Below are 22936 nucleotides of genomic sequence, written 5' to 3' on the forward strand. Positions count from 1 at the left end.
TCTCTTTTCCATGTGATATTCGGTGAAGAGACTTTGTTGCTTTACTACAACGGCACTGTCCACTTCTGAGTCCGCATGCCTTGGGTAGTGTCGAAGTCCGAGTCCGCGAGGGCCAATATACCAATATGGTAGAGACTCTGACACAATGAAACCCTTTTGCCTGAGAAAGTTCCATTGTCGCTATTTTGAATCACCGGGGAGTATTCCAGTGCCCAATATCGGCCGACTTCCACCTTTCGAAGAAAGATTGTTTGCTCATATGTAGTCAGGAACCCATACTTAAGTCGGAACTCCAACATGTACTCTGCAATCTGGCCTACATTTGTGCGTCAGCTTACAGTTATTCCGTCTAACAGCTCATCAAACTCACCGAGTACATGCCGAAAGCCGTATACATTTAGTCCCGACTCAAATTCGATGATCAACTTGTCAAGGTTGTGCTCGCAAATCCATGGCACTTTGACTTCTCCCACAACCTTTGCTTTATGAGCTGAGGTCACAAGCACAAAGTCAGGGGACATTTTGTATCCTGGATATGGAGGCAAAGCGCCCTTTGAGGTCCCAAACTTGAGATCATGGTTTTGAGCAGCAAATACAGCCCCCAGAGCTGTTCCTGCCCGTCCCTCAAGTCTGCCTTGCACGCCACGCTCGTCGCTCACGAGCACTTGCTCCTCGTGAACTGAACCGGCGAGTGAATTGGCCGTCAGTTTGGACGCTATTTTGCGCAGGTTCCATGTCTGATTGTTGTAGGTGTGCGCGACTTCTGTGTTGAAATTGATCCATTTTCGCAAAGCTCCGATGAACTCAATCTGGTGAAGAGCATGTCTGACTGTGCGGCGAGCTGAAATGTCGAGGTGAGGGAGAGGTTCGAGCAGGAGGGCGGGCCCATTATACCCGTACGTGACTGTGAGTGCCATGATGAGGCAGCTACAACATGCCTCTTGATAAAAGTTACAAGCTCAGGGTCTGATAGAAATGTATTAATTTGAATCGTTGATGAAAAAAAGAAAGTCAGCAGTATCAAAGTAAGCTGCAACGGTGAAGAAGTCCTGTTGTTTATCCCGCACACAGGGGTGCCTTCCTCATATGAATACACTCATTCTTCATGCCACCCGCAGAAGAAAGACGTTCAAAAAAAAAGAGAAATAATCATAACATCATACATTTAATCCTCCCTTCCATACGCCCTGAGCGCCGGGCCTTGCCACTTGTGTCGTCCACGAACAACCCAGTCAACGCAGGCAAAGAGCATCACGAAGCCAAGCACCGGTCCGGCATAGTTCATATTCTCCGCCGTGACCGGCAGAGATGGTGGGAAAGGGAGGAACACCACAAAGTAGCTCGTGAAAAGAATAGCCACCAGGTTCACCGCAAGACCAAATTTCCCCATGGTGAAAGATCCCTGTGGAATGTCCCGAGGCGATGTGAAGCGCTTGTAGACGAGCAGCACGAGAGGAATCAGATAGGAAATATAGAGACCGAGGGTTCCTAGAGAGAGAATGGCGTTGAAGGCGGCTGTCGATCCAATCTGGATGAAGGAGAGGCCAAAGAGACACGAGGCCACTAGACAGAGCGCACGAATGGGGATCTTGTAGGTTGAATCGACCACGGCGAAGAAGTCGGAAAAGGGCAGGCCGTTGTCTCGAGCAAAAGCCCAGGTGAGTCGTGTCACGGATGCGTAGCTGTTGAAGAGTGCGATCCAGCCGGGCATCATTCCAAGAGCCATCAACACAAAGGTCACTGTCTTGGACCCCGTCGCTTGGTAGGCGATTTGAATAATTGGAAATCCCGTCGGTGTAGTCAACGCTTCGGTGTAATCACCCATGCAGTAAAGGATGGTGATCAGGTAGCAGAATGCAAAGACTCCGTTGATCAAAGTGCCCCAGATCATGGAACGAGGAATCACGACCTTGGCGTTTTTGACTTCTTCGGCCATGTGAATGACACCGTCGATTCCTGTTTGTAGAGCGTCTTTAGTTGATTGTGCCTTATATCAAATAGTGAGTTGGCACTGGCCACGTACCTCCTAGAGGGGTGAGGACACCCAAGAGTCCAATGGAAAAGACCACGCCAGGATCGGTCCAGCCACTCAGTCCACTGACAAAAGTATTCCAAACAAACTCGTCCGGGTTTCGAGGCGCCAAAGTGACAAGCACCGCGATCGTGACGGGCAGAAAGACCACATGCATGATTCCGGCGACGATCTCAATACTTCCGAGCAGTCGACGGGCAAAGACGTTCATAGTGAGCGGCACAAGAGCAATCAACCACATGAGAAGAGTGCCTCGCCATCTCACAAGCTCGTATTCTGGATGGGCCAATACCACCAGGCCTTGGATTTGATTTCCAACGAAGAAAGGCGCTACACAACTACCGGCAGCCCATGCAAAGACAGTCACCCATCCTTGGTATGATCAGCATTCGTGAGAGAGAGAGAGAGAGAGTGTGTGTGTGTGTGTGTGGTAAAAAAAAAGAAAAGACACTCGATCGGTCTTGAGAAATCAAACAAGCTCACCTTGAAAGAAACTGAGAAATCGCTTGCCTCGAGGCGCAAGAAAATAAGTCCAGTGATACTGGGCGCCTGCGGTCGGATGTCTTTAGGCAAAACGGTAAGCGATGAGCACTAGCGTACTCTCAGCTCTGGGCTTAGGCACATACATAGAAGCGAGCTCCGCAAGAGAACAGGCAATTGTGAGATTTCCTATAGTGCTGAGGATAATCCCGTAGACGATCACCGCAGGACCGCCGTTGAACAGTCCCGAGAGCAAACTGCCACCAGCGCCCTCCCACGAAGCAAGAAGACACGTCGAGAATGCCACGGATGAGAAGAAATTGATATATCTCTGTTGAAAAAATTGAAGAGACAAAGATTAGAGTCTGTCCCGTCTACTTCCACAGCATCGAACGGTATCTTGAAAAATACTTACATCAAGCTGGTTTTTCTGACGCAAGGTGACGCTCCCGTAGGCATCATTCGCACTTCCCGTTGCGAGTGGCTCTACACGAAGCGCCGAACCATTCTTGAGCTCGATGTCTCCTTCCATGATGGAATTTGTGAGCGAGGATTTCAACTGAGTGTGAGAGGCAAGAAGACAAAAGAAAAAGGAAGAATCTAAAGCTGCACCGAGTGAGAGAAAAAGAAAGAGAGACTAGCCTTGAGCCAGAATCCAGCCCAAAAGTACGCGATAGTACATTTTGCCTCTTCGCTGTCGAAGAACAAGGATCCGACAGGGATTTCCACTGCATACTCAATTCAAAACAAGCGGTTCAAAGACTTGCATGCGTGCATTCGCACGTCGTCAAGAAAGATCCTGGCTAGCTTCGGCGCTGGGCCGTGCCACTTGCATTCGACTCCAGCATGCTATACCAGTCCAACCAATCGACGAAGAATCACCAGAGGCGAAGAACTTTCTACCCCAGTCGCAGCGGTGCGGCCCAGCTTCCGTTTTGATCGTTCATTAACAGGGTTGCATCAATGCGCCGTAAGCGAATGAGCCGGTCGAGTCACTAGCGGCTAGGCACTGCGTGTGTGTCGAGTATCCAATACCCCAAAGATTGCTCTTGGCTCTGGGTTGGTCGGTCTCTTGGACAGAGAGTAATTAAAGGAAGGGAGATGCAATCAATGGGGTCTCTGATCATAAAAGCATACTATTCCTGCGCAAAATCAAATACATGCGCACAATGCCTCTGTTTAGAGATGACAATGGTGTTGTGAGTTAGCTTTCTAAACCTGCGCCGGTCAGACGAGAATGGAAAATGAACAGGGGGCCACATGAACCGGGGGCCGGACCTGAGGAAGTGAATAGACCAGGGTACGGAGTTTTTTTTTTTTTTCTCACAAGGCAAGATTGAAGATGACAATAAGCAAATATTCCTCAGAGTGTGGAAGATGCTGTAGGAAATCTTCGTTTAAAGTGGAAGACTTACGCTCATCCACAACTCTCAAACTATCGTGACATGGAAATGATTCCACAATGACCGACCAAAAGGCACCGTTTCAAACAATATCGAGCGACAATCATGGAGCCATCATCACGTTGATTTCGGTGTCTTTTGCGATCGCAGCAACGATATTTGTCCTGGCGAAGTTGGCCTCCACAATCTACTTTAAGCAACGACGGACGGCAGTCAATACTCCCGTTTGGATTGCTCTGGTTCTGGCCATTGTCCAGGTCATCACATTACAAAAGGCCATTCATCATGGGCTGGGGAGACACCAAAGTGTTCTTGACGAGGGCGATATTCAAAAATGGAGTCAATTTGCATTTGCCTCGCACATCCTCTTTGTCCTCGTCATGTGCTTGTCAAAAATATCGAACATCCTACTGGTTTGGAAGCTGACACCGAGTACCAAACTACGTCGCCACTGCGTAGCCTCGGCGGTCTTGGTGGGTGGTTGGTCAGTGTTTGCAATATTAAGCATCGCCTTTCAATGCAAAATGCCGGATCCGTGGGTATATTCTCCAGAGCGATGCGCTGGCAAGGTGAGTACAGATTCGAGGGTAGAGGCCTAAAAGCACGGAGGGTACCTAGGGAGCAAAGCAAAAGGGCCTTTTTTCTGATCTCACATAGGGCGCTATGTTTTATCCGATTGAAACCTTGAACATTTTGACCGAGGCAATCATTGCGGCTCAACCTTTTCTGATGATGCAGAATGTTCAAATGGCCCGGTCCAAGCGTGTGAAGATCCTGTGCGCCTTTTCGTCGCGCTTAAGGTATTCGTTTCAGCGCAAATCTCGTCTCCATACATAGCTACGAGAATCGTCAAGAGGAGAATGGACATACTAATGAGAAGCAGTGTCCTGGGTCTGGGAATCGCCCACATAGTCCTCGTCCCATCGTTTATCCACTCAGAGGATCTCTCATGTTCGTCGCCGATGCCCATTTCTTTTTCTTCTCCCCCGACAACCACGAGGCTCCCACCCCTCGATCGCCATGATTTACGAGAAATCTAACTTTGACACAGGGGACATGGCCAATTGGGAAATTGTTGGCCAGATGATGATGCTCACCAGCATTATCGCCGCATGCGTTCCGACCCTATATCACATCTTCGCCGGTCTGCATTCGGGCTTAACGACAACTCAGATCCCCGATAGTATCGAGCTTGACACGACGCAGACCAAGGCTCAGAATTCTCTGGCAGGACACTCGGTCAAGCCGCCCAAAGAATCATACTCTCGGTCGGAATCACGCCAAACGACCCGGAGCAGCGGATGGCGATCCGTGTGGAACGGCTGGGGAGAGGAGACCGGAGTGACGACGGAGATATCGTCTCGCTCAAGTCGAGGTTTGAAGTATCATGGACGAGGTGGCAGTCGGTCAAATTTGAGTGAGACGGAGGAGACGGACAGTGTACGGGGCTTGACGCAGGGATTCGAAGACAAGGGGGCTGTACTCCGGACCGTCGATGTGACGGTGGAATTTGAAGGCCGAGAACCTCCCCGTGGAGGTAAGCAGAATGAGAATTTGTACTTTTGACATTGGGATTCTGATCAATGAAAGTCACGCACGAGGATCGACGGATGTCGATCCATCCGTCGCACTAAGACGGTAGACCGTCGGTGATTACACCTAAAAGAGATGGGCTCGCCACAACCCCCGGTCCATCGAGTAGTCAAGTGGATCGTGGGGGTGTGCACTGCACCGTAATCATGTTGGTATTCAGCAGCCGAGAGATAATGATCGGATTCTAGTTCAAGAACAACTGCGCACACGACTGATTGAAAAGGATAGGAAGATTGGTACGTGGGCGCTGTACAATCACTCATGCCTGGGGCAAAGCGACATCATCGGCTTAGTAAAGGAGTACTTAGTATGTACGCCCTTTCTACCTAATAATTACCCCTTCTAGAATAGTCAATAGAGCCTGCCATCGAGCACCGGTCCAAGCTCTTCACTATCTGGAAATACCCAATCTCCTCGGTTTTATCTTACCTAGTAGGTCTTCTCAATCACTTGAATATCTCTGAATCTACATCTTGAACCAACGCCTAATCATAACCCACTCCCATCCATCCCGTACGTATCTCTCATCCATCTCAACCCCAAACCAAGACAGTTCCAACCATTCACACGCCGACTTTCATCTCGACAGAACTACCCCCCGAGAAACTTCAAATTTACCCCCGGATCAATCAATTACTGAGTATGTACTTCGCCGGTATACCCTCAATCACAATCCAGAACTGCCCAGTATTCATCTTGCATGGGTGTACCAGTCATCAACTATCTGTACTAGCATAGAATGGAATAGACTTGAACCTAATCATCCAGCAAAAGGTCAATACATACCATATCCTTTGAAATCAAAAACGTTGTCCTAGTTTGTTTCAAGCAGGTAATCTGCTTGAGCTCACCGAGGACCTGTCAGACTGCCCGTCAGAGGTTGTTCTGCTTGCCTTGTCTGTCTAGAGTAGTTACATTCGTGTTGTGCGAGTACCCAACAGCCCGGGTCTAGGCAATGTAACTTCCAGGTTTCAGATGGAAGCTCTTTAGGTAGATGGCATGCTTTACTAGCTTCGGGATTGATACTCACCCCAAAGTGGTCTGAATTCATGGCAATCTGCTGAATATATTGCTAGATCACGCCGATAGGTCGATTCTAGACTTGGGACTTGGGAGGTTCAGTAGGTAGTAGAAGCCGGGATACCGTAAACTTGCGAACGGTGGAAATATTCTCGCCTCGATCCCTTCACACTAGGCCAGTCAACAAAAATTACAGAGAGTGTAAAGAACAATTGATTAATAGATATTGACTTGGGCAGATCTACGCGAAATCTTCCCCCTTTTTTTTCCACAAAAAAAAAGGAAAAAGGAAACACAAAAAAAAAGAAAAGAAAACAGGAGCAGCCCCCTGTAAGTATTGATCAAAATGCTCACTACCCGTATCTCAGCAGTCCCGTCCAGCAGGTACCGCAAAAGAAAGGCCTTTTCACATCTTCAAGAAAACCTCTTTCCCAGAACATCACTCCGCCTTGACCCGCAGTGACGGAGACTTGACCAACAAAAAGACCAACAGAGCGACAATTGACATGGCAGCTCCACCAACAATGTAAGCCGCCTCACGCCCAGCCCACCAGAACAATGTACAAAACAGGATCGGGCCCGCCGCACGTCCTGCTTGTCCCCAGCCACGAAGTCGGCCCATGACAGCTCCGCGGTCTGCCTCATGCGCTTCCAGACTACCCAGGCTATTCAATCCAGTCACGACGGTGGCGCTCGTCACTGCTAATAAGCCACCGGCAGCATAGAGGCCGGACGGAGATGAGACTCGTGCGAGACAGAAGAAGGACAAGGCACAGGCGACGACGCCGGCCCGCACGGTGACCAGGGGTGGGAGACGACGAACGACCGTCCCTTGAAGAAGTGAGGCGATCAGACCCATCAGGGAAAGAAGACGACCATTCAGGGCGGCGGGACTGGCGGTGCTGGTACCCGCGTAGAGAGTCGCGGTCAGAAATGGAAGTGAGAATTCCAATCCTGAAAAGGGCAAAAGAAACATGAAGTGGATGGCGTTTAGAAGGGCCGGATTGTTCGTGTGACGATGAGCGGTCTTGGCAGATCTGGTCTGCGATCCAGACTTGGCCTGCTTCTCGGACGGGGTCGACTGCTCTTGTTGCAGAGTCGTCAACCGCGGGTGGGTTTCCGGCAAACAGGCCCAGAGATAGGTGGTTTCGACCACGATCAAGAGCAGCGAGACCAGTGCGGCGGTCATGAAGGGGTTGGCAGCGACCATGTCGACGGTACTCAGTGCCGCGCCCATCATGGGTCCAAAGGTAAATGCGATGCTGAAACAAGCCCCGACCAGCGCCATCGACGCGCCGCGGCGCGATTCGTCCGTGACGTCTGCCACAATAGCATTGGCAAGCTGGACATTTGCCTCACTGAGGCCTCCGACCACGCGGCTCGCGAGGAAAGTTCGGAAGTCCCGCGCAGACACCCAGAGCGCCACACTGCAGATGTTCCCGATCATTGCGGTCAACAAGGCGCGACGTCGACCATGGCGATCGGAGAGATGACCGATCACAGGCGCAGCAAAGGCCTGAAGGAGAGAAAAGAGAGATCCTAGCGCGCCTCCAAGAAGAACGATATCGTAGCGGGAATCGATGGGGCGCGCAAAGGCATTCTTGTATGCGTTGAGGTAGTGGAAGATGCGATTTAAGAGCGAGTCGGGAGATGGATCTTGAGCGCGGTAGAAGGAAAGCAGCGAGGGGAAGAGCGGAAGAATAAATGTAAAAGAGATCTGGGCGATAGGTGCTGTTAGCGCAGCTGAAGCTCCACTGTATTATCGATAGAGCAGCACTAGCCAAAGAAGAATGGCTATGGTATCCGTACCAGGTCCAGTAACAACGAGATCATCACCACCTTGAGGACCTGCTTTCGCTGGGCGCCAGCGACGGCCATCTTTGTAGCTGGCGCCGGTGTAGAATAATGTCCAAGGATGAATGGTTTCTCAGATCTGTTCCACAAGAAAGTCGTCGAGTCCTGGGTAATGGAGGGGTGAATTGGTGAATTCCAACGCAGAAAGGGGGAGAAAAGTTGTTGCAAGCTCTCGAGACTTGAAAGTAGTTCGCAGGGCACGTTGCGCAGTCGGTCGCACACGACAGCTGGCGGCAAAAGTCTTGGACAGCAGCCCACCGCAGTGGAGCCGAACCACACGGGATTGGCAATGCCATGCAAGGAGGGACTGCGTAAACTTTTCTCAGCATAAGGTTGTAGATCGGTTGGTTCACAGATCTCCTGACCTATACACGAATGTTGTGAATGGCTCGTTCATTATGAGGTGGTCAAAAGAGACCACATATTATAACCAGCGGCCTCGAAAGATCCTCTGGTATGGGACTTATTGATACGGATGGGGAGGCCTTCGTCGCTGGCTCAGCTAAAGAGAGAGAAAAAAAACCATCTGGACCCTGGTCGGACCTCGACTGCAAAGATCCAACCTTATACATGGATGACTTTCCTCAAATCAAACCCATCCTTGGGCTCCTTCGAGTCGTCACTTGTAAATTTGTATCCACGCTGATTCGCGAGAATTCGAACACCTCGTTCTTTGACGTCCGTACAATAATGCGTGTGGCCGAAAATCCACGCTTTGACATTATTCAATTCGGGAATGCGCGAAAGCACATCGGTCGCAAATGCCGATCTCCACGGACTATACTGATACTGTGGATGAGATGTCTTTTGGACGGACGGCGCATGGTGCGTGACGACGAGAATCGTCCGTCGTTCATCAACCGGCTTGTCTCTGTTGGCGACCTGCACCGAATCGATCTCACGCAACAGCCAAGCGAGATCGGACTCGTGGGCTTGATTGTGTTCCTCAATGGACCAGCCTTCGATCTGCTTAAAGTCCTGGATGGTTGATGCCACGATCCCCCTTTGCTCTTTGGGAATATGAGACCAGAGTGGACAACCCAGGATCGTGACAGGCGAATCGGGCATGTCGTAGCGCGAGTGGTGGAGGAGAATCAGTCGTCCCTCGAAGCAATCTTCCTGCGCCAGGAATCTGGCGCTTTCCAGTGCCGATTCATAGCTTTGACTGTAGATCTCGTGGTTGCCAAGAACCAAGAATACTAGCCGGAAGCGATCGGTCTGCATTTGCAAGAAGTCGCGGTAGTCTTCATAGTCGCAGAGACGTCCAATGTCTCCCGCGAGGATGAGATGGGGTGCGCACGCCGGCACTTCATATGATTGGTATTGTCGATTGACTTCGAGGTGCAGGTCAGATAGGACCTGGAATGACGCGCCTGGTCTATGAAAAATGGCATTCAATCGTTTCAACATGGTGTTTTTGGTTGAATCTCTGGCGTGAAACGAATGGTATGCAGCGCAAGAGTCGAGGAAAAAGGGGAATGTGCTGTTTGAAGAGCAGAAGAAAGACCGGCGGCACTTGCTCAGCCCGCTCGTGCTCCGGCAATCCGCTTCAAGTCGACGCATTCCCCCTAATTCCTCGATTCCTTCCAGAGAAATGACTAACGGACTTACTGCATACAGCTGTGAAGTGAGACATGGTTTCTGAGTGATGATCGCTAGAGCTCCTTTTTCGGAAAGACAGTGTGTGCGCTCCCTTTTGTCAAGGCCGAGCCCAAGGACTTGTGCAGATCGGGTGGGAATTTACCGATCAAGTCGAATACGCATCGTGTCCTAAGAAGGGACAGCATGGCGTCTAGATTTCGTCTAGTCTTGGCAATTTCAAAGCAGTGACGATATCCAACTAAGACCTCCGTGAAAAGCATGGTAGGTCTGTGTTTCGTTTCATTCAGGGCCCAACTCATCGGAACTGGAACTGCCAACCCGCCATTGCTCTCTCTCGCCCACCAGATCATCCCTCCCCAAGAAAATAAGTTTTAAAAGTAAAGTAGAATACATGGAGAATAGATCACCCTGATCAGGGTAATATGCACGCTTGAAACAAGGCATTAAATAGGGGAGGGGTGTTGGATCTCTACCGGGGGAGATCAACCAGTCAAAAAAGAAACCCATGACCCGTCTTGCCTGAAATCAACCTCCAAATAAAAAAAAAGAAAATTCGTTGCGTTCATCATCCATAACACCAGGCTAGGGGCATAAGAGAACGACAGTAAGAATTGGCAGCGTTGCGGCGAGGGTAGAAGTTGCGGATTATTTGGAAACCATGCCCACGGCAAAAGTTTCCATGATGAGATATCTGGGAGCATGGTCACCACAAGTGCCAGGCATCTATTCCCGAGGAGTGGGAGCAGCTGCGAGCGAGCCACTGGACTGGCCACGACCCCGACCTCCACGGCCTCGACCGCGGTAGTCAGATCGACCACCACGACCGCGGGATCCATCGCCGCCACGAGGGCGACGGTGACCACGGCCACCGCGACCACCACCGCGACCCTCGTGCTGTCCCTTGACGGCGGCCGTCGCGTCCTCGGTAGGAGCGGCAGCGGACACGGAGGTGGCAGCCGTGTTGTTCACATCGGCCGGAGTCGCATCTAAGCCCGTCTCGGTCTCGGCGGGGTCGCGCGGCACCTCAACCCAACCCTCGGCGGTCGTAGAAGAGTCCTGGTTGTACGTGTCGGCCACTTGGTTTGCAGCATCCGAAGTCAAAGTCTGCGCGGGTGGTGCGATTTGATCGGCTTGGGTGGGAGCGCTGGCGGCCTGGGCGTTGGCCACTTCAGCACTGACGGACGAATCTTGAACCTCCGTCAAGCCAGCGTTGGCCACGGTAGGGTCGGACTCCACGACGGACTCAGTGGCAGCTTCAGTCTCCTCGGCCGGTGCGAACTTGTTTGAAGCGACCTTCACATCACCGTCTGAAAGTAGTAATGAATGTCAGTCCATGACACTTTTGAGAGTAGTTGGAGGATTTGCCCGTTAGAAAGTATGGGACCGGAAACTCACAAGTCATCTCCAATGCGTCCCCTTCGACGCCAATCACCTTTTCATCCGCCCCTTCCACCAGCTTGACCATGGAATCCACCGCCTTCTGGTTGCCACCGTATACCTGGAAAAGAACACCCTCCAAAGCACGGCTTTCGAGGGACTCAGTCTCGCCGGAGTGGCGCATGTTGGCCGCAGCGCACAAGAACTTGGTCAGAGTGAGCAGCTGTTCGCGTAGAAGACGAGCAGAGCTCTCGGTGGCATCGGCGATCGCATTGGCCCGGACTGCCTCCAGCTCTTCCTGGTGAAGCTTCTCCAGAGCCGCTTTTTGACCTTCGATGCGTGCCTCGTATTGGGCCGCAAACTGCTTGTAGTGGCCAATCTGCTCCTCAATTTGTGCAATCGAGGCCTGCAGAACCGGCTTCTTCAGGACTTGAGCCTTTTGGTCGGCATTGATCTTTTTCTCAGTGACCAAGTCGTCCAGCGATTTCCCAGGGTTCTCAGCAATAATGGCATCGGTCTTTGCGGTAGCGTTCTGTTAATGGGAAAATGTCATACGGTCAGCACGTGAAACCAGAAGTGAGGATGGCTCTTGACTCGGAGGGAGAACCCTCTTGGGCACATACCAGTTTCTTGACCGCGTTGCGCAAACTCCTGTTGGCGCATTCAAGTTAGCTTCGCGTACAGCGCTACAGCAGGTCTCGATATACGCACTTTTGCAGCTCCTTCAGGTATGTAGGCTCATTGCCGTTACTTTCTGCAACAGGGCTCTCAGATTCAGCCTTGCGAGTGCTCGAGGCTTGGGAGGTTTGTCTCTTGGTCTTGCTGCTGCTGCTGCTGCTGGACTGCCGAGCGGTAGTGGAGGCTGCCATGATGGAATGTGGGAGACAAGTGACAGCTTCTAAACTTTGACAAGAAGGGGAAAGAGGTAGAATCTGCAAAGTGCAAGCGTGTCAGACTGTGGCACTGTGCGAAAGAAGCAGATGAAGATGGCAAGGTTGAAGGGTATGAGGAGGATGAAAGAAGAGAAGGGAGGGCGGTTTGGTTTGAAGATCCACTGAATCGATGTGGGTGGAAGTCGCCCGAACCCTTGCCTGATCGGTGGGCTGCCCGCATTTCAGCCTCTTTCAAACGGATCAGACCAACGCGGTCAAAGGACAAACATTTTCTAGTGTTTACTTTGCTTCCATGTGCAATGTCAATGACACACTCCATGAGAGAGAGTAGTACATAACATCTCTGAATGCCTAATTGCTCTACTCCACGCTCTGAGCATCAAAGTTTCTTGTAATTACCAAGTTTAGGGTATCTTCCAACTCTGCACACTCACAAGTGCATACTAAAAGCCGTTCTCTTCTGAGCCAAAGACCAAACGCCAAAGAACTCCAATTCCCAATCTACTCCCTTTGCGCCATTGCTCTTCACAACTCGATCCCCCTCATTCATAGTATGCCAAGAATGTGGTATACATGGTCCCCTTATCCCTGAAATTTGCGAAGGGTTTTCTGAAGCAACAAAAAAGTCAATGGGTGCCACTAAGCACTATACTTGGCGAACCAGCACAAGGGGAAAAGGGGATCCAATCATACCTCGGTGACTTTGCGAACAGAGTTGGCAGAGATGTTCTTCTCACCAGACTTGCGTGACCGAATGGAAGCCTCACGCATCAACCTGATCAGAAAAAAAGGTTAGTCGAAACAGGTCCATGGCATCAAAAGAGTCCAATACGGAGGATCTTGGAAGAAGCCTCATTGGAAATGATCCATGACCCCAGAAGCAAAAGAAAGGAGTCTCATACTCTTGCATGAAAAGCATGTAGTCCAGAAAGATCTGGAAAGTGAAGGACACGCCCAGTTAGAAATGATGCAGCGCGTTCGAAAGATAAAACTAGCTGCGCGGGCAGATAATCAGATGCAACATACTAAGATATCAGCATTCTTGCTGACACTCTGATTGGAGTGTGCTTTCACAATACGCTTGACTGTTCCACGGGGATATAGTTTCTGGGTTGCAGCCATGGTGATATTCCCAATGCTAAAAGCGACCGTAGCGGGGATAGGTTGTGTTTACTTGCAGAGCTTAAAGGCGGACACGCCTGGAAGGACGGCAGAGGCATCCAATGTCCGATATCGACTCGGTCACGGGTGTGGGGAGCATTTGGATTATGTAAGCACTGTCTATTGGATGACGGACGGGATGGGCTACGGGCCCGGAGCAGTCCAATACATCGAGAAAGAGAGATCCAGCATGCTGGCTTTCAATAGCGACTTGCTCGGGCGATGAATACAATATGTATAAAATGAAGTGTCAACCTCATCGTATGAATAGCGAAGTCGGAAAAATCGAAAAGACTATGGTCGGGGACAAATATATATTCAGGAATGGAAAGGACACCAAATATATCCACATGGTGCTATGGTCTTGTTCTATACATCAATGCATGTAATTACAGATCTTCAAGCTCGCCACTCGATTTACAGAAGAAGACTGCAGAGGTACAGTACTCATCCAATATGTATCCAAGGAGGCATGCAGCAGCTTCCCTACCACCTCCGGCGCAAATAGCGCCAAGCGGTCCATGCTGCCGCAGAACCAAGGACCGTCCGCCAAGCCAGGAACACCCAGACGGCCACCCGCAGGCGCTGGTAGTATCCCCGTAGCATGACGCCCACAGCGTACGAGGTACCCTCACCCTGACGATCGATTGGTCCGTAATATCGCCCAACCCCGAGGCCTCCAATTCCCACAGCATTGGGATCATGATCGCCATCGTCATGAGTCACGCGGAGTGCCGTGGTCTCGCTATCGGCCGCGGTCTCAGCCGCTCGATGGCCCATTCGCACTTCACGTGCATTCCGCTTGCGAAGATGATAAGTCAGTACACTCACGATGAGTCGCAGGTCGGGTGCTGTGAAAGTTGGGTATTTCCACAATTCCACTGCATTGTGAGGCGGCAGCATATCCAGGAAGTCGGCCAACACACCGAGTGTGAGACCCCAGAGTAGGAGGGGGCGAGTGGGATCACCAGAGTCTGCCTGGTTACTTAGTGTCCAGGCTTTAAGCCGCGACAAAAGAGAGGATTGGCGGTTTTTGCGGTCAGGGATAGAGTCGGGCGTCGTTCTGCATAGATGTGATTCGGAAGGGAGAAGTCGCACGGCCGAAAATTGCATCCAGCCCAGGAGAGATCGAACGGCAAGACGGGTGACATACCCGCCTTGTCGCGCAAACCGTTGAGACATGTCCACATATTCTGCTGATCGTAGGGAAGGGGACAGGAGAGCTCGAAGTGGGACCCAATGTACCGCAGCCACCTCTGTAGGCTGCAGGTTCAAAGTGATGCAGTCGCTGCGCGTGGTCAAGAATATGTACGGACAGAGGACCATGATTCTGCCAGAGAAAGACAGGGTTGATTAGTAAATGACATGATATTATACTTTGAGGACTATCATTGACATACGGCTCTGCCCCCCAACTTGTGGTAATGACTCGCTCCGGTAGGTTTCCAACGCTGATCACATCGTCCGTGGTCAAGTCGAAGCCTATCTCCTCCGACGTTTCTCTGATCGCGACCGCCAAGTCGTCTGGATCCTCAGGATCTCTTTTCCCTCCAGGTAGAGCCACATGACCGTTCCAACGATCACCTTCGCGTGTGGCCCGCTTGATGAACAGTACCTCGGGATCTCCATGTTGGACCCATGGCTGGGAGAAGAAAGTCTGTAATCGCTCCTCGATTGGGAGGGATGTATCGTCAGTATTCGGGCCTGGCTCAGGCTGGTTGTTGTGGGTTGGTTTGACACGGAGAATCAGGGCGACTGAGGCACGTTTGTTGCAGCGCGGAGGATTGGGGACATGCGGATACGGCCGGCGATGAAGCTCGGCTAGAACGCTGTGAAGGTGGGGAGAGAGATCCAGTCCGTCCGAGGTCTCACTATTCTGGGTGAACTTCGACATTGAGTCCAATGGGCCAGCCAGAGTGCCGGAGGAATTCACAACAGACTGAACAGGGTCAATTTGAAAAAGGTGATCTCATCCAGGCATGGGTCAGATCAACTGGGAGTAATACCGGGGGCGCGGTCGGAGGGTTGACAGGGGAGAGACCCCAGCCGGTGGGTCACGGCACGCGACCCGACTCTTGGGTGGCCCGGGCCTTCGGCGCCGAGGCCCACCGCCTTGGGCTGACTAACTGGGCGTCAGACTCCCCGGCTGGACGGGACTGTGGGCAGCCTGGCTGACACCGAGACAGCCTAATGGACGCCAGACCAGAGCCAAAGTTCCTACCGACTTGACTTGCTCAAGTCTGAGCCCGCTTTCTCGCCCGAGTTTTCTGCTCAACTCTTGCTACTTTGTTTCACTTTGAGTGGATTCTGATCTATCCACTGGATAAGCCAGGTCCACTAAGTTCTGAGCTCAGCACTTTGATCTGATCATAGCGCACGTAGCGTATATAGCCGCTACATCAATCGTAACACACTAGCTGTATTCCCCCAAACCATCTCGAGTCTGAATGGGCAAGGCACCGAAAGGCTTAGTGTTGAAGATAGCGGAGACTAGGTAGAAAGGAGATCGCCAAGGAGACTAGTCTCGAATTCATTTAATGCTCCCAGTCCCTATGCTCCGCGATTCTCTCTCACGGACTCCAAATTGGACACTAAGTCACTAGCATGCGGAGCCAGAAGCGGACGAACGCCTTGGCAAAGGTCACAGTTTTGTCACCAAATTCAACAGACTATGAAGACGAAGAAATAACCTATAGTATCCTGGGCTCCTCCTCCGTCACCAGTGCCAGAGCGGAGAATCTTACCCTGTCACCGGGCGTCGCGTGTACTAATTTGATAACTTGAGTCACACCTGCACATCCCTCGATTTCGAAATGATCAGCGCGTTATCTTTCTCGACGGTCCAATTTGGCCAGAGGTATAAGGTTGAATCAAGCCTACATGGAGCATGTTCTCGTACGAATGGGTTGTGAAGCTATCCCGATAAGGTTGCCGAATCAATAAATCGTGCTCTTCTTCTGTAGCTGTTTCCAGACTTACATTACAGTGAGGGACCATCTCAGTCCACATACAGATTCTAGGTGTATCTGATTTCTGAAAACCCCCCGAAGCGTGCGCACTGCCGCCAAGAATAGCATCGAGTCAACGACTCAACACTGAGTGAAAAATTTCCATCTCGCCACACGTTTGCAAATCAAGGATGCTCTCAAAACATCCGGGAACCCGTGGATCTGATAAGATTCAGCACAGACGACATGCACAATTAGTTCCTAACCCCCAAAGAATGAAGTACAGTACATAGCGTTGTTCACAAAATAAGCATCAACGCCTCGAGATCCATAGAGACTTATTTCCAATCATCTGGCTCCACTTTAGGTAAGGAGAATATTCATCCGCAGGCCGATTTCCGACTGCAGCGATGGATCCCGTCCGAGGCGCTGCTGACAAATGAACAGCCGCTTCAGCCTCGGCGATCTATAAGCCACGAGGTACCGGAGCATCTTGACTCGAGCCGGCGGGGGATTTAAACGGGACGCTTGACATCATTTGATTTATTGACGTACATTCCCCCCGCTATATCCATATCCGGTCTGGCTTTGGAGTACTATATTTTTTTCCTCGTACATCCCCACTGACACCTACTCTATCTTGCTCCTCAGGCTCCTGCTCTGAAATCCAAGACTTGAATCTACATCCATCTTGCTCGATCATCTCGACTGAACTTACGTGGTGCCCGGGAAACCCAACCAGCTAGTTCTGAAAATGACTAATTTCAACATCCAAATCATTTCCGACACCATCTGCCCGGTACGTCACCCCTCGACTAGACCGGAGGCTCGCGTCTCCCCCATCCTAAACCACACTAGATAGATGGAGAGATCCAGCTTCAACACCGAGGTATAAACTGACTTTTGTGATTTCTCGAACGCTTTAGTGGTGCTATGTCGGCTACCGTCGTCTCTCACGCGCCATTCTCACCCACCAAGGCAACAACCCCAACGACACGTTTACCCTCACCTGGCACGCCTTCTACCTCAACCCTGCCTCCCCCGAATTTCCCGGCGTGAACAAAACCCAGGCCTACGGTTTGAAATTCGGCCACGAGCGCACCGCCGCAATCTTCGCTCGTCTCGCTGCCGTCGGTGAAGGCGAAGGGATCAAGTTCAACTTTGGCGGTAACACGGGCAAGACGCGCGACTCGCACCGTCTGCTTTGGTACGCGGGTCAGTTGGAGCAGGCCAAGCGACAGCAGACTGCGTCTGCGTCTGCTGCTGCTACGCCGGTGATCGGGGTGTGCAGTCGCGGGTGGCGGAGAAATTGTTCCGCGCCTACTTCGAGGACGAGAAGAACATTACCGATCCCAAGGTGCTGTTGGAGGCTGGAGTGGAGGCTGGCTTGGACAAGGCTGAGGTGCAGAAGTTGTTGGATTCGGATGAGGGCGGTGCCGAGGTTGATTCCGAGGCTAAAATGGCGTCCATGAGATTGGTCACAGGAGTACCGTATTTCACTATTCAAGGAAAATACGCGGTGGAAGGGGCTGATGCGCCTGAGACCTTCTTGGAAGTCTTTGAGCAGGTGAAGGAGGATGAGAAGGCGTGATGTTCTCGGTGTTGTTTTCCATTTGACTTGTTTGATTCAGATCATGTGCCCCTCCAGTTCGAGCGAGGGCAACTTCAATACACAGGAAAAGTTATCACTGCCGAGTGCTGTTCAGTGCACACTGTTTCCAGGTAAGCCGGAAGGCAGCTGTCGTAGTCCTTAGACGAGTCGTGCATTGCATGGGCCAAGGAACAAGTCGCGGGGTGAAGCCCAGTGGGCGGTTCTCTACAGTGTATGGAGCCGCTCTTCTCTTGAAACTTCTCTCTGTGTCAGTGCCACAGTGGGATGGATTGCTACTGGGTATAGTAGTCTACAAGAGGTTGTGGAGTGCGATCCAGGAAGAAGACCCGAGAAATGTGAGAGCCTCGATCCTTGTGAGGACGATGCAGGATTCATTCCTCACAGCAGAAGAAATACAATATGTACAACGAATCTCGTCACGTAATCCAATCCACTCATAGTCTCGCGCGGAAGACGCGTCGTAATGAGTCGAGGCTGGAAGGTCCATCGTAAATCTGCTGCTCGACAATACGAGTATTGATCTAGACGAGTTAGTGTTTCCCTCAGACAACTGGAATGATAAGAGCAGACATACATGTTGAGGGCCCAGTGCATCAACAGTTTCCACCCCAAGCAACCGCATGCACGTCTTAGTCTCATCGGCAAGAACTGCGGTGTGAGATTAGTATCTTTGTCTCTTGTTCTCCACATGCGACACGTACTCTGTAAGGTTCTGCGAACTCCGTCAGGGCCACCGGCAGCCAGCCCCCAAAGCGCTGCACGTCCAAGACCAACCGCCTTGGCACCGAGGCATAGTGCTTTCACCACGTCTGTTCCACGACGAATGCCACCATCAACATGGACCTCAAGCTTATCGAATACTTCGGGGCAGTATTTACGAATCTCCAAGAGTGTGTGCACAGCAGGGGGAGCAGTGTCCGCCGCGCGCCCGCCGTGGTTTGAGAGAATGATTCCTTTAACCTGAGGTGCATGAAGAGAGGCAATATACGCATCTTCGTGCGTTTGCAGCCCCTTCAGCACAATCGGGAGGTCGGTGTGTTGGGCCAACCAGGGGAGTGTCTTTTGCCATGTCAAGGATGGATCAGTGCCGGCAAACAGTTGTTGGCCAACTCCTCCCGAGCCACCAGGGCCGTTCACGTCAGGGGTGCCATCGGCGGCGCGCTCAGCAGCTTTGACGCCGCTTGATACGGGCTCCGAAGCTCCGACCAGACTGTTGCGCTCGTCTTCTTCCCGTTTTCCCGGCACGGGAGCATCCAAGGTGAGGACGATGAATTTGATGGCTTTTAATTTGTTGATCCGAGCCAACATGGCCTCGCTCTTCTTGCGGTCCACCTGAACGTACAGTTGCCAGCCAAAGACCTGATCCGGGGCGGCATCCTTCACAATCTGCTCCGGTGTCATTGAGGCGTTGTTGGAGATGACCTGCATGGCACCGAAGCTTCGACATGCCTCTGCGATTCCTGCTTCACCCGACGGATGACCGAGACGAGCCATGGCTGCAGGCGACACGTAGATCGGCATCCCCAGTCTATGACCCAGCACCGATGTGCTTAAATCACAATTGGTGCAGTCAACAAACACCCTTGGTCGGAGCAAGATCGATTGATAGACTTGATTGTTGAACCGTTTTGACATCTTGTCATCTGCCGCCGAATAGTAGTACGCCCATGCTTTTTGGCTAACTTGCTTCGTGGCTATCTCTTCAATCTCATCGAGATTGAGAAGAGTGTGCATGGGAGGCGGGCCGGTTGCTTGCTGTGGTGCGTGTGTTGGAGTCTCCTCCTTGGCCAATGTGCTTTCGTCCACCGTTCCTAGGCAGGCCTCTGGCTTCAATTCCTCTAGAGTGCCTGGAGGGTGGATGGGATCGTATTCTTCGGTGGCATCTTTCCCAGAAAGTTTCAAAATGATCTTCGCACCACCTGGATGGCTGGGCAGGAAATCGGTCACCTAATTCAAATGCCAACGTGTTAGCGCCTGTGCCATGCTCCGCGATCCCAGCGCTGAGGCGTGGACATGTTCATACATCGTAGACTTTCCCGTAAAGAATCACCCAGCAGCTCTCTGCGGTATTATGTTTCGCGACTGAGTGATCCGGTCAGTGTTACCCCACAAAACGATACAGCGCTCAGGTCGAGCTGATGGAATACCTATTCCGCATAGCGCAACTAGTACTTACCCTCTGCTGCGTCGAAGACCTTGGCCATTTTCGATTCTTTGCGATCACCTACGCTTTCCAACAAGTCTTGTCTCACGTCAAATTCTTTCGAGAGCAAGAAGAATGAGAGGAATGCTCAACGGAGGGCAAGACAAAATGTACTCATTCGGGGAAGATCCCGACCGTCTATGCTGGCCGTGTGGGGGTTCATTCTGGGGGAGGAATCCCCGACTGTCGTCCTCGTTGGGTAAATTCGATTGCCGACCGTCGGAAGACTCGACATTGGGGATAACTACCCCCACGTCATTGGTGGGGAATTGTCGGGGCGTTTTCGCACAACTCGCATTCAGGCAGTCTGGTAGTCTGCTATCCGTGAGGTACTTTTGGTAGGAAATGCGAGGAGGAGATCACTTCTGGTGTCTTTGGAGCTCATCATCAGGTCGGAGACTGGTTTCCAAGCTCGATTCGTCCACTTTCTCAGGTAGACAAAAACACCATCAAAGTACCAGTTGTGGTAGTGGTGCAAGTGGTCCTACATGGAGAGCATTCCGCGTTGGTGGCTTGAGATGCTGCTGTCCACGTGAGCATCGATCGCGCGTTCTCATCGTTTTCTTGCCCATGCGGACCACCCCGTCGAAGCACCCTCTATTCGACTCGCCCTGACCCAGACCTCCCCATCGTCAGACAGACACTGAAATCACAGCTTCACCATGTTCGAGGTGTGTGAATCCCGTAAGATCGCTTGCCGTTTCCCCGCACTAACAGCTTTAGCGACGAGCGGCCGACCGATATCGTCTACGGATGCACCGAGCCCGGTCCGCAGTCCTCACGTCAGATGAGATTGTTGAGGTTCGTGCTGCCCAGCGAACCTTTGAAGGTGCCTACGTTCGGACAGCGCTCTCCCAATTCTCTTTTGCTTTGGTCGTCCTCAAAATCTTCACCGCCGAGTTCTACAGTATTGGTGCGTTGTTCGCCATCTACGGCACCGGTGTCCTGATCATCGGTCTGTTCCGCCGCTCCCAGGGCAATCGACAATTCTTTTCGGTGATGGGCGATGACGGCGTTCATCGACATAAATTTCGGACTAGCGGCAACGCCGTGGTGGTTCTGACTGCGCTGAGTGTTGCGGCATACGCTTGCTTGATCGGTCTCACCCTGCACCTTGGCAGATAGTCCGACCCAACAGCCCCAGGAGGATTGTCGAAATATCCTCGGCGCAACCCTGTCCATTGAGTCAGAGCGCACTCTCTGCGATATCACCTCTTCAGCGCACAGAGGGTCACGCCTGCATTTATTCTCCCAGCCAGGATCAACCCTCACCCCCTGCGTTACCGCCAAGCGCCAAGAATGATGCACCACCACCCTCAGCGACCTTATCATCAGGGTGCGGATACATACAGCGGAGCAAAGCTCCCTTGGGTCTTTCGCGCTATCCGGTTGGTCGGAGTCCGACTACCTGTGCTGAGCATCGAGGGTCTCGCCAAGGGAGCAACTATGTTAGAATGGGTGGCGAATAGACCCAAGCGGCGGAGCACGTATGGGAACCAGTACCTCCAAAGGAGGTCCTGGATTCGTTCGATTTTCAATCAGTCCGTTCACCGCATGCTGAGCTATCTTCCGGGCGATCTGAGATGCCTGCATGCTTAGCTCTGACTACGTCTTGGCTTCCAGGTGGGCAGGGATGTGTAGCTCGTCCCGATTTCTCCACGCAGATCTTTGGATCTTTGGGGGGTATTTCCATGTAGCCGAATTTTGCGAGGCGAGAGACATCACAATTGGGATACATTAGGAAGATTCTCGCGGTCCCAGCTGGCTGGTCTTTTTAGATTAGGTATCAAAGTGATCAGAGGGCCAAGCATTCTGCGTGTGATGGAAGATTGATAGATCCCCGCCCACCGTCTCGGAACACTTTCCCCATCGTGAGACAAGGGCGCATTTCAATCCAACTTTTGTATATTTAGCAAATGAGAGTTCCTCATATTAGTCCTCGTGTTCTGATTCATTTGAACCCCATTCTTCATAGCATCGGGATATCGAATTCAGAACCACAGTGAAGACTTGACATCATTGTGCTCAAGCTACCGGTACCTCGTAGATCCACTGCGTGGGCTCTGACAATCCGTCGGGGGTGACTACGCTGTGACTTCATGGCTCCTGGGAGAGCTCCGTTTCCATATTGGGATTGACCTGGTGAGTCGCTTTGGAAGATCTTCTGTTCCTTTCTCGAATGGTCCCAACCATTCAACCCAAGCGTTGCCTGTTTGCGCCCGCCCTCATCTACATTCATCGTCGGCCATCCTCAATTTGGCCATCTTGACGCGATCGCCCCAACATCAAACCGTCATTACTTATTCCTCTTCTCTCACCTCGTCCCCCTCCATCTTCTTTTCCCTCTGCAACCTCTCTCAACCCTGCCACTTTTCATCAGTCTGTTGCTGGTTTGACAGCCAACATCATCTTCTTTTCTTTTTCCAAATCCATTTTCACAACTGTCCAACCCACCCTGTCTCTTTGTTCTTTGATTCGCAAAATTCCCTTCACTGACGCGAGTGCTCCTTTCGTAGTTGTGAGTTGGCGACATTCTCACCAACCAGATCTCCAGAGTGAAGCACACCGTTAAAAGTGACGTTCGTGTCGGAGTTGAGTCATCCGCTTCTCCCGCTCTCTCCCTCTTCTCTCCGCTTTTGCTTTGCTCTTCCAGAGCATCGAATTTTTTTTTTGCCATCATAGGCTTTCACGTTTCCCACGAGTGCATCATCTCCAGGTGCACGAAATAAGCATTCAAGCTTCCAGATCCTTTGACACC

At 51.6% G+C, this 22936-nt stretch overlaps 11 protein-coding genes across 11 annotated transcripts; 3 read left to right on the forward strand and 8 right to left on the reverse strand.

The window, feature by feature from the left end:
• Positions 1-44: 44 nt before the first annotated feature.
• Positions 45-917, reverse strand: POX_e06420 (uncharacterized protein; the record flags this gene model as incomplete). Its single annotated transcript, XM_050115241.1, has 2 exons — positions 45-316; positions 371-917. The coding sequence occupies 2 exons, from the start codon at positions 915-917 to the stop codon at positions 45-47; spliced, it is 819 nt and encodes a 272-aa protein (XP_049967701.1).
• A 248-nt stretch (positions 918-1165) lies between these two features.
• On the reverse strand, positions 1166-3044 carry POX_e06421 (uncharacterized protein; the record flags this gene model as incomplete). The annotated part of the gene is made up of 5 exons (XM_050115242.1): positions 1166-1956; positions 2024-2404; positions 2516-2595; positions 2659-2843; positions 2928-3044. The coding sequence occupies 5 exons, from the start codon at positions 3042-3044 to the stop codon at positions 1166-1168; spliced, it is 1554 nt and encodes a 517-aa protein (XP_049967702.1).
• A 930-nt stretch (positions 3045-3974) lies between these two features.
• Positions 3975-5549, forward strand: POX_e06422 (uncharacterized protein; the record flags this gene model as incomplete). The annotated part of the gene is made up of 5 exons (XM_050115243.1): positions 3975-4484; positions 4573-4715; positions 4799-4866; positions 4967-5452; positions 5506-5549. The coding sequence occupies 5 exons, from the start codon at positions 3975-3977 to the stop codon at positions 5547-5549; spliced, it is 1251 nt and encodes a 416-aa protein (XP_049967703.1).
• Positions 5550-6967: 1418 nt separating this feature from the next.
• Positions 6968-8406, reverse strand: POX_e06423 (Major facilitator superfamily domain-containing protein 10; the record flags this gene model as incomplete). The annotated part of the gene is made up of 2 exons (XM_050115244.1): positions 6968-8245; positions 8338-8406. The coding sequence occupies 2 exons, from the start codon at positions 8404-8406 to the stop codon at positions 6968-6970; spliced, it is 1347 nt and encodes a 448-aa protein (XP_049967704.1).
• Positions 8407-8946: 540 nt separating this feature from the next.
• POX_e06424 (uncharacterized protein) lies at positions 8947-9792 on the reverse strand (the record flags this gene model as incomplete). The annotated part of the gene is made up of 1 exon (XM_050115245.1): positions 8947-9792. One exon carries the CDS (start codon positions 9790-9792, stop codon positions 8947-8949), a length of 846 nt encoding a protein of 281 aa, XP_049967705.1.
• A 915-nt stretch (positions 9793-10707) lies between these two features.
• POX_e06425 (uncharacterized protein) lies at positions 10708-12230 on the reverse strand (the record flags this gene model as incomplete). The annotated part of the gene is made up of 4 exons (XM_050115246.1): positions 10708-11291; positions 11380-11893; positions 11985-12012; positions 12073-12230. The coding sequence occupies 4 exons, from the start codon at positions 12228-12230 to the stop codon at positions 10708-10710; spliced, it is 1284 nt and encodes a 427-aa protein (XP_049967706.1).
• Positions 12231-12941: 711 nt separating this feature from the next.
• Positions 12942-13376, reverse strand: POX_e06426 (uncharacterized protein; the record flags this gene model as incomplete). The annotated part of the gene is made up of 3 exons (XM_050115247.1): positions 12942-13029; positions 13157-13188; positions 13281-13376. 3 exons carry the CDS (start codon positions 13374-13376, stop codon positions 12942-12944), a joined length of 216 nt encoding a protein of 71 aa, XP_049967707.1.
• Positions 13377-13901: 525 nt separating this feature from the next.
• On the reverse strand, positions 13902-15309 carry POX_e06427 (uncharacterized protein; the record flags this gene model as incomplete). The annotated part of the gene is made up of 2 exons (XM_050115248.1): positions 13902-14745; positions 14816-15309. 2 exons carry the CDS (start codon positions 15307-15309, stop codon positions 13902-13904), a joined length of 1338 nt encoding a protein of 445 aa, XP_049967708.1.
• Positions 15310-17117: 1808 nt separating this feature from the next.
• POX_e06428 (uncharacterized protein) lies at positions 17118-17954 on the forward strand (the record flags this gene model as incomplete). Its single annotated transcript, XM_050115249.1, has 3 exons — positions 17118-17162; positions 17290-17646; positions 17694-17954. The coding sequence occupies 3 exons, from the start codon at positions 17118-17120 to the stop codon at positions 17952-17954; spliced, it is 663 nt and encodes a 220-aa protein (XP_049967709.1).
• A 455-nt stretch (positions 17955-18409) lies between these two features.
• On the reverse strand, positions 18410-20179 carry POX_e06429 (uncharacterized protein; the record flags this gene model as incomplete). The annotated part of the gene is made up of 5 exons (XM_050115250.1): positions 18410-18496; positions 18550-18623; positions 18677-19922; positions 19999-20057; positions 20152-20179. The coding sequence occupies 5 exons, from the start codon at positions 20177-20179 to the stop codon at positions 18410-18412; spliced, it is 1494 nt and encodes a 497-aa protein (XP_049967710.1).
• Positions 20180-20840: 661 nt separating this feature from the next.
• POX_e06430 (uncharacterized protein) lies at positions 20841-21303 on the forward strand (the record flags this gene model as incomplete). Its single annotated transcript, XM_050115251.1, has 2 exons — positions 20841-20849; positions 20902-21303. 2 exons carry the CDS (start codon positions 20841-20843, stop codon positions 21301-21303), a joined length of 411 nt encoding a protein of 136 aa, XP_049967711.1.
• Positions 21304-22936: the final 1633 nt, after the last annotated feature.

Source organism: Penicillium oxalicum, chromosome V, assembly GCF_001723175.1.
Source record: "Penicillium oxalicum strain HP7-1 chromosome V, whole genome shotgun sequence".
NCBI classification, from domain to species: domain Eukaryota; kingdom Fungi; phylum Ascomycota; class Eurotiomycetes; order Eurotiales; family Aspergillaceae; genus Penicillium; species Penicillium oxalicum.